At 42.0% G+C, this 12,874-nt stretch overlaps 1 protein-coding gene across 1 annotated transcript; it reads right to left on the bottom strand.

Annotated features, from left to right (window-relative positions):
• Positions 1-1,803: 1,803 nt before the first annotated feature.
• LOC139029611 (allergen Bos d 2-like) lies at positions 1,804-8,684 on the bottom strand. Its single transcript, XM_070463754.1, has 7 exons — positions 8,495-8,684; positions 7,855-7,994; positions 7,591-7,661; positions 5,569-5,676; positions 4,163-4,264; positions 3,953-3,989; positions 1,804-2,019 (listed from the first exon to the last, which is right to left on the bottom strand). The coding sequence occupies exons 1-6, from the start codon at positions 8,573-8,575 to the stop codon at positions 3,973-3,975; spliced, it is 519 nt and encodes a 172-aa protein (XP_070319855.1). The 5' UTR covers positions 8,576-8,684; the 3' UTR covers positions 1,804-2,019; positions 3,953-3,972.
• Positions 8,685-12,874: the final 4,190 nt, after the last annotated feature.

The raw sequence follows: 12,874 nt of genomic DNA on the forward strand, positions 1-12,874 counted from the left end.
TTATGGCAGAAATTGAAAAATAACTAAAGAACCTCCTGATGAAACTTAAAGAGGAGAGTGAAATGTTGGCTTAACGTCCCACATGCAGAAAAGAAAGATCAAGGCATCTGGTTCCAACACTTCATGTCAAATAGATGGGAAAACAGTGGAAACAGTGGCTGACATTAGTTTTGGGGTTTCCAAAATCACTGCAGATGGTGATTGCAGCCATGAAATTAAAAGCTGCTTACTCCTTGGAAGGAAAGTTATGACCAACCTAGACAGGATATTGAAAAGCAGAGACATGACTTTGGCAACAAAGGTCCATCTGGTCAAAGCTATGGTTTTTCCAGTGGTCATGTATGGATGTGAGAGTTAGACTCTAAAGAAAGCTGAGCACAGAAGAATTGATGCTTTTGAACTGTGGTGTTGGGGAAGACTCTTGAGAGTCCCTTGGACTGCAAGGAGATCCAACCAGTCCATCCTAAAGGAGATCAGTCCTGGGTGCTCATTGGAAGGATTGATGTTGAAACTGAAACTCCAATACTTTGGCCACCTGATAGGAAGAACTGACTCATTGGAAAAGACCCTGATGCTGGGAAAGATTGAGGGCAGGAGGAGAAGGGGACAACAGAGGATGAGATGGTTGGATGGCATCACCAACTCGATGGACATGAGTTTGAGTAACTCCAGGAATTGGTAATGGGCAAGGAAGCCTGGCATGTTGCATTCCATGGAGTCACAAAAAGTCGGACACCATGGACCACTGAACTGAATCTCTCGTCTGGGCCAGTGGCATGACCATTTTGCTTTCCCACGAGGCTCCTTTTTTTTCCCATCAGTAGGCACCAAGAAATGATTTTTCTTTTAAAACACCACTGATAACTGACTGCACAGCTGCAGATAAATCCACGCCTCCATCAGCAGCAATGACACTGCCTCTGGGGATGGAGCTGACCACCAGATGTCCAGAATGGAACAGCACATACCCGGTGCCTTGTATCCAACCTCAGTGCTCTTTCTTGAGTAGTTACTGTTCACGTTCTTGCATATCAATAAATTTTCTCTGACTCTTTGAGACACAGTGGACCCCATAGCCTGCCCACTCCCCTGTCCATGGGAATCTCCAGGCAAGAATACAGGTGTGGGTTTTAATTCCCTTCTCCAGGGGATATACCCACGCAGGGATGGGTCCCAGGTATGTTGTGTGACCTGCAATGGTCCACATATTCTAAACCAGTGCACCATCTGCGAAGCCTATGTAGCACTGCATTCTGCTAAATCCTTACCACTACCACCAACCCCGCAGCAGATGAGCACTGCTTAAAAACAGAATTGAGTTTTTTTTTTCCCCTATGCCAGGTAGGAAAGCACAAGTCCTATTTGAACTTGTCTGACTAATCATTCCCATTGCTCACATGACATCGGGTGGGAAACTCATATCACTGTATAAAACTAATGAAAGAGAAAGTTGCTCAGTCGTAGCACCTTTGTGACCCCATGGACTGTACAGTCCATGGAATTCCATAGGCCAGATTATTGGAGTGGTTTCTGTTGCATTCTCTGGGGGGATCTTCCAAGCCAGGGATCGAACCCAGGTTTCCTGCATTGCAGGTGGATTCTTTACCAGTTGAGCCATAAGGGAAGCTCAGATAAAATTAGTATCTGTGGTTTATTCTCTCTTCTCACCAAGACATTTGCAGTGTTCACACCATGTGTCCTAAACAGTTTTCTCCTGCCAGATTGTATACTCAATTTTCTACATAGTTGAATTTATGTGGTTTAAGTATTTGCAAATATGGCATGTTTCTTTACTGACACATATATATACTAATCATTTTATTGAACATTTTAGGAATTCAGTAACATCAGCAAGAGCAGAGGAGATTTGTGGCAGGAAAGCCATGGGGCCAGTATCATGATTTCCTGGGAGAGAAGAAAGGATGATTTCAAGGAAAAGGTCTATAATCTTCATATGGATGATTGTGACACATTAGTGATGCAATGCTTCTCATATTCTTACTTCATTTTCTTCTTTAACTATGAAAAGATTTAAGAGGTTGTTGAGAGGATTACGATTAGCATGATGCTGGTCAGAGAATGAAAGAGAACATGGAAACAGTTATTGGTGGATGTAGTGAGAAATTCCCCTACAAGACCCATTTCACAGGAGTCCCTCCATGTGACTGCCCTTGGGATTTGCATAGATTTACTACCTGGTGTCCATCTGTTAAAGCTATGATGTTTCCACTAGTCATGTATGAGTGTGAGGGTTGGAATATAAGGAGGTTTGAGCACCAAAGTATGGAAGCTTTTCAACTGTGGTGTTGAAGAAGACTCTTGAGAGCCCTTTGGACTGCAAGGAGATCCAAACAGTCCTTCCTAATGGACATTAGTCTTGAATATTCATTGGACAGATTGATGCTGAAGCTGAAACTCCAATATTTTGTCGACTTGATGTGAAGAGCTGACTCATTGGAAAAGACCCTGATGCTGGATAAATATTGAAGGCGGGAGGAGAAGGGGACGACAGAGGATGAGATGGTTGGATGGTATCACCTACTCGATGGAGATGAGTTTGAGTAAACTCCGGGAGTTGGTGATGGACAGGGAGGCCTGGTGTGCTGTAGTCCATGGAGTCCCAAAGTGGTGGACGTGACTGAGCAACCGAAGTGAACTGAAACTAGCTGTGAGCAACCTGGTATCGGGTCTTATGATGAGAGTCACTAAGTTACATATACACACGTCCAACATGTAGGAAACTATGTACTGGGTCACGTATGCTGCTTACATATTCTATAAATCTTCCTTACACTCATAAAGATGTGGCTGCAAGATCATTCATTCATACTGGGATTCCCCAGAGTTCACCATGTTTCACAGCTCAGGGCTTCACACAATCTCCTTTATCTGCCAAGCATGTCACTCTAGACCAGTGTGAGTGTTTAGATACTTAAATCCAAACTAATGGAAGCCCTAGCCATTGCCACTTGGCAAGGTGGATGTTTTTTGGGGTCCTATTTTTTTAAATAAATCTTTATTGAAATGAAATTGATGTGCAATACTGTGTTAATTTCAGATGCACAGCAAATTGATTTATGCATACATTTGTTGTATTTGTGTAATGGCCAAATCATGTCCCGCCCTTTGTCCCTATGGTAAGTTGCCAGATTCCTCTGTCTTTGGCATTTTCTAGGCAAGAATACTGGAGTGGATAGTCATTACCTATTGCAAAACCCACATCTCCTGCATCAGCAGGCAGATTCTTTGTACTGAGCTAACAAGGGATCCCTCAGTTAGTCAGTGGAGTCACTCAGTCACTCATTGCGACCCCATGAATCACAGCATGCCAGGCCTCCCTGTCCATCACCAACTCCCGAAGTTTACTTAGACTCATGTCCATCGAGTCAGTGATGCCATCCAGCCATCTCATCCTCTGTCGTCCCCTTCTCCTCCTGCCCCAAATCCCTCCCAGCATCAGGGTCTTTTGTACACATATGTAGGTAAATATGTACTCTTTTAGATTTTTCTCTTTGCAGGTTATTACAAGTCATTCATATAGATTTCTGTGCTCCACAGCAGATTCTAGTTGTTTATTTTATTTTTAGCAGTATGTATCTCTTAAACCCAAACTCCCAATTCATCCCTCCCTCCAATTATCACTTTGGTAACCATACTTTGATTTCTGTGTCTTGAGTCTGTTTCTGTTTTGTAAATAGTTCATTTATGTCGTATTTAACATTCCCCATGTAAGGGATATCATATGATATGTGCTTTTCTCTTTGTTTCTTATCGATTATCTCTGGGTCCATCCATGTTGCTGCAAATGGCATTATTTCAGTCTTTGTCATGGTTGAGTAATAGCCAGTTGTGTATCTAGCCCATTCTTAAAGCAGTATGCCCCCCCGGGGCGGGGGGAGCCTTAACCTGCTAAAGAAGACTCAGTGTTGTTAGGTATCGTGTTTCTACTCACCCAACGGAGGTTCTCAGTTCTTATTTAGCACAGTTGTCTGCGAAAGAGAATGAAGAAGGGCACAAATGATCATTGATACGTCTCTACTTCAAATACTTATTTCATAACAACCTGCATGAAAGATGACTGAGGGAGTAGGGAATTTGAATCAAGTATCTTCCTGATGAGTTTTCATTTCTGATACCCACTGTCCTCAGGGCATTTCTTTACCTGTTTGGGCACCATCTTCTATATTTTCATTTGGAATACCCCTTTCGTTGTTCATTTCCTCATACTTCTGAATATCTTCTTGACTCAAACTGTCTCCTTTGCCTGGATTTCATAGCAAATAGGACAGAAGAGGTGTGCGTCAGAATCCTTCATTGGTTACCGAGTGTCCCCCGGCTCGTATCTGTAGTGTCCAGTAAGTCTCAGCATGAACACTTCCCTCCTCCATCACCTAAACCCTGCTCACCAGGGAATTTTCTACAGAGGTGCCCATGTGTGCATACAGGTCTTCAGATGGGTCCAAGGGGGTAGAATCTACATAGTTTCCATTTTCTCACGTTCCAGTTCTCACAACTACTGAGAGAACTGCAGACCATTCACCTGTGATATTCAGCAGCCCCAAGACAGTGCTGTCTCTAGTGGAACATCCGAGAAGGTCATGGTGGAGTTAGAAACTCAGAATTCCTCCCAATGCTACCTGTTCCTGTCCACTTTGTCTACATCCTAGAGTTGCGTCCCTGGGGTTTTCATGATCTCCAGTCAAAGGAGTGGTTCGATAGCACGACTAACTCAATGAGCATAAGTTTGAACAAACTCTGGGACAGAGTGGAAGACCGAGGAGCCTGGCGTGCTACAGTCCATGAGGTCACAGAGTCAGGCAGAACTTAGTGACTGAGCAACAATATTCACAAAATGAGGAGAAATGATTTGAACATTCACCAAGCACTAATTTCATTACACATGTTACTGAGGGGGAAAACTCAGTCTTTGTCATCCTCAGACAGCAGACACTCCCCCTACCCGGTTCCAACATGGGTTTCTTATCAGAAAGGATAAAGGGACCAGGCAGTGTCCCTGTAGTGTTGGCCACTTGGCACCATATTCACAAGCCTGACCACATGCTTCTGAACGATTCAATATGCTCCAGTGTTTTTTCCAGAGCATGAATTCAGGTTTCAGGATTTATTTTAACGATTGAGACAAACAATAAAGCATTTCTGGTAGAGATGATTACACTCATGATCAGAAACTGTGAGTCTGCTAAACTCAAATTTAAACCTTGGTTTGCTTTGGTGTTAGAATCTGGCAACTCCAATATGTGATATTTGTCAAGGATCCCATAGACCATCCTGGAATATTTCATTGCACCTCCAGGAATAGTGTATCTAATTTTTAAAAAAGCCACATGATAGAATTGGCAGTGGATACGTTTGTCCAGTTTCCTAGTAGACAACCTTTGGGCACAGCCGTGACTCATGTCACATGAAGTCTCAGTTCTCCCATGTGAATACATGTCTGCTCCAGTGTGCTTAATAAAAGATATGGTGTGTAATGTCTTCTGTCCTCAATACAAAAATACTGATAATATGAACATGACCAGTTTCCATAGAATCAGTTACAGTACCTACCCAGGGCATAAGTTGCTTTTGTGGTCTTCTCTCCATCAAAGTTTTCAGCATCAAATACCAACATGCTTTCTGATACACGGATCAGTTGCACAGAATTTTTACCCATGACTGTAACAGAAAAACATAAATTCAAGCCTCAGTACAATTAACTTCTTTCGTTTTGATTTGGGCATCTCTTATTCTTCACCTGCTATTCTCAGTCTTCCCTCTGATGGTGGCCTTTGTTGCAATGATATTTATAGTGGGTGTGTTGCGAGAAACAGTTAAGACAGCTAGTGAACTAGGAAATCTTTCTCCACATGACTCTCTTCTGAACATAGTAAAGACTTGCAGTCCTCTACTGAACCGTCTGTGAACAATATTTAGTTAGATGCTTATTGCAACTATAGTAGGTGGTGGACCTGAACCATCTCATACCAGCTCATAGGAGCTTACTGGTAAAGAGCTTACCATTAACTTTTCAGGAATTTTTTTGATTGAATTTACACATTCAGTCGTGATTACCAAGGTGTTCTCTAAGTTTAAGAAAATCATGTTAAAGTAAAAGTTAATAGATAAATGTATTTCCTCGTACAGAGGGTGGTAAAAGAGCTGGAAATGAGGCATTTGTCAAATGCTGGAGACATGTTCTCTGAAATGATTCTCATTTAGTTTCTGTGGCTGCATGTCCACACAGGAAATTAAAAAAACAAAAACAAAAAACATGCAGCAGACCAAATTAGAATGCTCCCTTGAGCAGTTTCTCCTTGAAAATCAAATATGTAGACATTTGATCACTCAGTGTTACAGCATTCATATATGAGTATTCTTTCTATTATTGTAAACAACAGAGGTAGAAATCTGTGCTAGCCCTCTTTTGTTTTCGAACTGCATAAAAATTATCTTGAAATTTTTGAGTTACTTTATTCTCATACTTTTATGTGGGATTTAAATTAATCTGGTTCTACTTCTTAATTAGGCCAGTAAAGAACTTTTAATACTTAAAGAGTTTCTTTATTTAAAGCAATTGTGATCTTGTAAGCTTAAATAAGTGGCTTCCCAGGGGGCTCAGCTGTAAAGAATCTGCCTGTCAGTGCTGGAGATGCCTGAGATGTGCCTTGATTCTGGGGTCAGGAATATCCCAGGAGGAGGAAATGGCAACCCCATCCAGTATTCTTGCCTGGAGAATCTCATGAACCGAGGACCCTGTAGCTTACAGTCCATGGGGTCATTAAGAGTCAGTCAAGACTGAGCATCTGAGCACAGACACATGCATGTCAAATAAAAAAAAAATTAATGGATTGTTGCAATCTTAGGTAGCTGTATACACTTCCCTATGTCTGAGGAACATGGGGAATCTTTGTTCTGGGGCATTTCTCAGATGCCATCAGTGGCACCTTCCAAATTGGACCTTATCCTAGTTTTCTGGTGCAGAGTTAATGCCTGGAAAATTTAATGTCTTTCCCAAGCTGGCATTTGTAATGAATAGAGAAAATATACACAAGTCCAGACATCTCATTGTCTTAGATGGGGCCAAGACCATCGATCTGAACAGGGTCCATGGTTTTGGGTTTCCTGGTGGCTCAGATGGTAAAGAATCTGCGTGAAATGCAAGAGGCCTGGCTTTTGTCCTTGGTTCGGCAGGATTCCTTAGAGAAGGAAATTACTACCCACTCCTAGAGTCTCTTGGACTGCAAGGAGATCAAACTAGTCAATCCTCTAGGAAAACAACCCTGAATATTCATTGGAAGGACTGATTCTTAAGCTGAAGCTCTAATACTTTGGCCACCTGATGGGACGAGCTGACTCATTGGAAAAGGCCCTGATGAGGGAAAGATTGGGGACAGGAGGAGAAGGAGATGGCAGAGGCTGAGATGGTTGGATGGCATCACGCAATGGACATGTGTCTGAGCAAACTCTGGGGCATGATGAAGGACAGGGAAGCCTAGCATGCTTCAGTCCATGGGGTCACAAAGAGTTGGACATGACTTAGTGACTAACAAACTTGAGGTGATGCACACAGTGAAAAGCTCGCCTACTCACAGTCTATGTGGTAAACATTTCCTTCTGCTCTCTGTGCCACTGCTGTGAGTAAGGTGCAGCTATCGAAATTCCTGAAAGACAAACACACAAGACGTTCCTTCATCACTATCCATTCCCCAGTGCTGGAGGTCACCCTTCCATGAACTAGGTTCACACACTCATCTTCAATTGCATCACCTCCACCACTCACTGCCTGTTGGAGACCGAACCCCATGATGGAATTCAACAGTCTTCCTGTTTTTAGTTGGGGCAGATTGTGCTTACGTGAGAATAAAACTAATGGACATTTTTTCACAGTTGTCAATGCATTCAAATCGACGGAAGTATGTCCTCAGTGGGCCTCCTTCTTCAATCTTCTCCTTGTTATCCGCAGCCATGTAAATGGTGTACCAGTTTCCTGTAATCTAACAAGGAAGGTCTCCATAAACATCAGTCAATCTGGCTACATGTTTTCCACCAACACCCAGCACAGTCTTTGCTTTTGCATGTCCTCAGAAGAGAAGTAAAGTCAATCTTATTAAGCAAAGTAGTGTTCTACCTCCTACCTTGCAGATTAATGTGAAATGAAATAATGATTCACATTCAAGCAGAAAGAATAGAATTCAGAGTTTCTTGAAATAGCTAAAACAATACCATCAAAACCATGACAAATCATAACTCCCTAAATGATAGCATATTAGCTTTTATTTTTCTTACATACAGACAAATCAGATGAAAAAAACATACAAAGATCAGGAAGATAGAGTGTTGTATTATGCTCATGTAGATATGTGTATCACAGTATGTGTGTATATATACACATATACACACATACACGAGCTGGTCATCCATGTTAACAAGACTTTCTTTCTCTGTCACACTCACAGAACCAACCCCTTCTTCCAGATCAGCAGAATTTTGGTACCTCTGAGGCTTCTGGCTGAGCTGGGGCTTCCTGGACAGCACAAACCAGACCAAGGAGAAGAGTCAGGAACACAGCCTTCATCTTGTGAGTCTATTGATTCTTCCTCTACAGAATCTGATGGTTTCCCAGTTTTAAAGTGGTTGTGAATTGTTTCTGCTGTTTATAGGACACATCTCTTGGCACAATACATAATGACCAAATAATGATTATGTATAAAACCTTGGTTGCATTGATGTAATCTGATATCCTGGTTGGCAGCTGAGCTTTTTTCGCAATCTGTGGTTTTTAAGTGCTCGGGCCTGGTGCACTGGGAAGACCCAGAGGGATCGGGTGGAGACGGAGGTGGGAGAGGGGACCGGGATGGGGAATACATGTAAATCCATGGCTAATTCATTTCAATGTATGACAAAAACTACTGCAATGATGTAAAGTAATTAGCCTCCAACTAATAAAAATAAATGGAAAAAAAAATAAATGTATTAAGTTTAAGAGAAGCATAAGTAAATTTGGACATTTGGCCTTCAGACTAGATGAGAAATCACAGCACATATGAAATATTTCAAGCACAGTGATATGTATATTGCTTTGTATCCTCAGATTCCAAAATGGGACAAACAGTCCTGGACACATAACCCCAAATTCTGTGTTCTTCCTTCAGCATTGAAGCAGTCAGTTTAAGCTTATTTTTCAGAACTAAAGATGGTACCATCTGGTGTGGTTTAGTCACTCAATTGTGTGTGACTCTGGTCCCCACGGACTGTAGCTCCCCAGGCACCTCTGTCCTTGGGATCTCCCATGCAAGGTTATTGGACTGAGTTGTCATTTACCTCTCCAAGGGATCCTCCTGACGTGGGATTGAACCTGAGTCACCTGCATGAAGGGAATCTCTTTTATTGCAGGCAGATTCTCTATCAACTGGGCCATGAGGGAAGTCCCTGTCTGGTGTAAGGAGACTAATCTGTGGCATGTATCCCAGGAACCCATTATGAGGGCATTTCTCAGAGGAGTCTATATTTTTTATTTGAAATTGAAGTATTAGTTGATGTACAGTGAGTCAGTTCAGTCACTCAATTGTGTCCGATTCTTTGCAATCTCATGGACTGCAGCATGCCAGGCTTTGCTCTCCATCACCAATGCCCAAAACTTGCCCAAAGTCATGTCCGTCGAGTTGGTGATGCCATCCAACCATCTCATTCTCTGTCATCCACTTCTCCTCCTGCCTTCAATCTTTTCCAGCATCATGGCCTTTTCCTTTTTTTATTTTATTTTATTATATATTTTTTTCCATTTAGTGTTATTAGTTGGAGGCTAATTACAGTATTATATTAATAATAATTACAGTATTGTAGTGGTTTTTGCCATATATTGACATGAATCAGCCATAGATTTACATGTGTTCCCCATCCTGATCCCCCCTCCCACCTCCCTCCCCATCCCATCCCTCTGGGTCTTCCCAGTGCACCAGCCCCGAGCACTTGTCTCATGCATCCAACCTGGACTGGCGATCTGTTTCACACTTGATAATATACATGTTTTGATGCTGTTCTCTCAGATCATCCCACCCTTGCCTTCTCCCATAGAGTACAAAAGTCTGTTCTGTACATCTGTGTCTCTTTTTCTGTCTTGCATGTAGGGTTATTGTTACAATCTTTCTAAATTCCATATATATGCATTAGTATACTGTATTGGTGTTTATCTCTCTGGCTTACTTCACTCTGTATAATGGGCTCCTGGGCACTCCTGGGCATACACACCGAGGAAACCAGATCTGAGAGAGACATGTGTACCCCAATGTTCATCGCAGCACTGTTTATAATAGCCAGGACATGGAAGCATCCTAGATGCCCATCAGCAGATGAATGGATAAGGAAGCTGTGGCACATATACACCATGGAATATTACTCAGCCATTAAAAAGAATGCATTTGAATCAGTTCTAATGAGATGGATGAAACTGGAGCCCATTATACAGAGTGGAGTAAACCAGAAAGATAAACACCAATACAGTATACTCACGCATATATATGGAGTTTAGGATGGTCTTTTCCATTTTTCATGGTATTATCATAGACATATCATGTAGTGATTCGTAATTTTTATGTACCCATTTATCATTATAAGAATATTGGCTTTATTCCCTGTGTTGTAGAATATAATTTTGTACACTGTTTATTTTATACATAATAGCTAATACCTCTTACTCCCCTCCTCTTATCTTACCCCAACCCCCTTTGCTTTCCATACTAGTAACACTAGTTTGGTTGTATCTGTTGGTTTGCCGCTTTTTTTTTTTTAATAACATTGACCTGTTGGATTTATTTTTTAGATTTAACATGCAAGTGATATCTTACAGTATTTGTCTTTTTCTGTCTAAATTCTTTCACTTAGCCTATACCCTTAACATCCACCCAAGTTGCTACAGATGGCAAAACTTCCGCTTGTGTAGTATCCCATCGTGTGTATATGTGTGTGTGGTGTGTGTGTATGTGTGTGTGTGTGTGTGTGTGTGTGTGTATACACTATGGCTTTGTCTAGTAGATTGTTATATGTAAATTTAATGAATTATTTTCAACAAGAGAAAATGTAAATTTAATGAATTATTTTCAACAAGAGAAAATTCTTATTTCCTACCCTACTCAAGGATTCCTCACAAGTTCATCTCTACAATTTCATTTTGTCCTGTGGATATAACCTAGTCTCACTACAGCGGGTGAGATTTCTGCCTTACTTTTAGCTCTTGATCCTAAGATGTGTGTTCTTTCAACCTTCTTCCTGAACTATTCAAGAGTCAGGGAACCCAGATGAAAGAAATCATGGGCACCTACTCTGTCAATTATACTCAGACAGTTTGCTCTCAGGACACCAGCTCTGTGATGATCTTGTCAATAATAATAATAAAAAATGGGTGGATAATGATTAGATATATAAAAGTACAGAAATTGAACTGAGCCTCTGTAAATGAACTGAGCAAACTCCAGGATTTGGTGATGGAAAGATGGACAGGAAAGCCTGGTGTGCTGCAGTCCACGGGATTGCAAGAGTCAGACATGGCTGAGCGACTGAACTGAATTGAACTGAACTCTATAGCTGAAGTGAAAGGTGAGTTTTTAAAACTCATTCAGTTCAGATTCAACAAAAGTTCACATACTTGAGGTACACAGTTGGTAAGCTTTGGAGGAAGTGAGCTGTGAAACCTTCCCTCAATCAGCATGGTGAGCTTACCTGTCAAGTTCAGGACTATGCTCGGGCTCCTTGCTCATCCTTCCTTCTGCCCCTTCTCAGCCACCTCCCACCCGGTCCTGGGAGCCCTCTCTTCAGTTTTCTGGCCCAGTAAGTCAGTTGACATTCCTTAGAATTTTCCAAAACTGGAATCTGTGTGTGTGTTTCTGGCTTCTTTCACTTAGCATGTTTATTTTAGTGATTGTCTAAATTTTTTGTAGACTCCATTCCTACTGACCCCTGCATTGTATTATCTTGGGATTTCCCTGATAGCTCAGTTGGTAAAGACTTCACCTGCAATGCAGGAGACCCGGTTCAATTCCTGGGTCGGGAAGTTCCCCTGGAAAAGGGATAGGCTACCCGCTCCAGTGTTCCTATTCCTCCCTTGTGGCTCAGGTGGTGAAGAATCTGCCTGCAATCCAGGAGGCCTGGGTTCAATCCCTGGCTTGGGAAGATCAACTTTCATCTTCCCTGATACCTCAGTTGGTAAAGTATTGTCTTGCTTGGGCACAGCGGTGTGTGTGGGCTCAGTGGCTAAGTGTATCCAGCTTTTTTTGAGGCCCCGCGGACTGTAGCCTTTGTCCATTGACAGGTTCCTCCGGGGTGGGGGGCGATTTCCCAGGGAAGAATACAGGAGTGGGTGCCATTTTCTCCTCCAGGTTGTCTTCCCGATCCAAGGATGGAACCAGTGTCTCCTGAACTGGCATGGGGGGGCGGGGGTTATTTACTCTTGAGCCACCCAGGAAGTAGGGATATATCCCATTTTACCCATTCACATGTTGATGGATACAGGTTCATAGACAAGTCTTTATAAGAAACTGCGCCATCTTATCTCCTTGGTAGACACTTAGCGGTGGAACTACTGGATCTCAGGATGTTCCGATTTTAGAGTACTGCCAACAGTCGTTGAGAGTTTCCATTGCTTCAGACCCTTGCCAGGATTCAGTGTGATCATTTCAGATCACACAAATGAACAGCACCATTCAGTTGTTTTCATTTTAGACATTAAAGTAAGTGTGTGAGTGTATCTAGTTGCCATCCTAACTTTCAATTTCTGAGGGAATAAAGCCATGGGACGACTTTGGAGGTCTCCACTTCCCACTTGTCTATTTTCTTTGCTAAATATCTCTTCAAATCATCTGGTCATTATGAAATAAATTCT

Source organism: Odocoileus virginianus, unplaced genomic scaffold (assembly GCF_023699985.2).
Source record: "Odocoileus virginianus isolate 20LAN1187 ecotype Illinois unplaced genomic scaffold, Ovbor_1.2 Unplaced_Contig_6, whole genome shotgun sequence".
Lineage (NCBI taxonomy): Eukaryota > Metazoa > Chordata > Mammalia > Artiodactyla > Cervidae > Odocoileus > Odocoileus virginianus.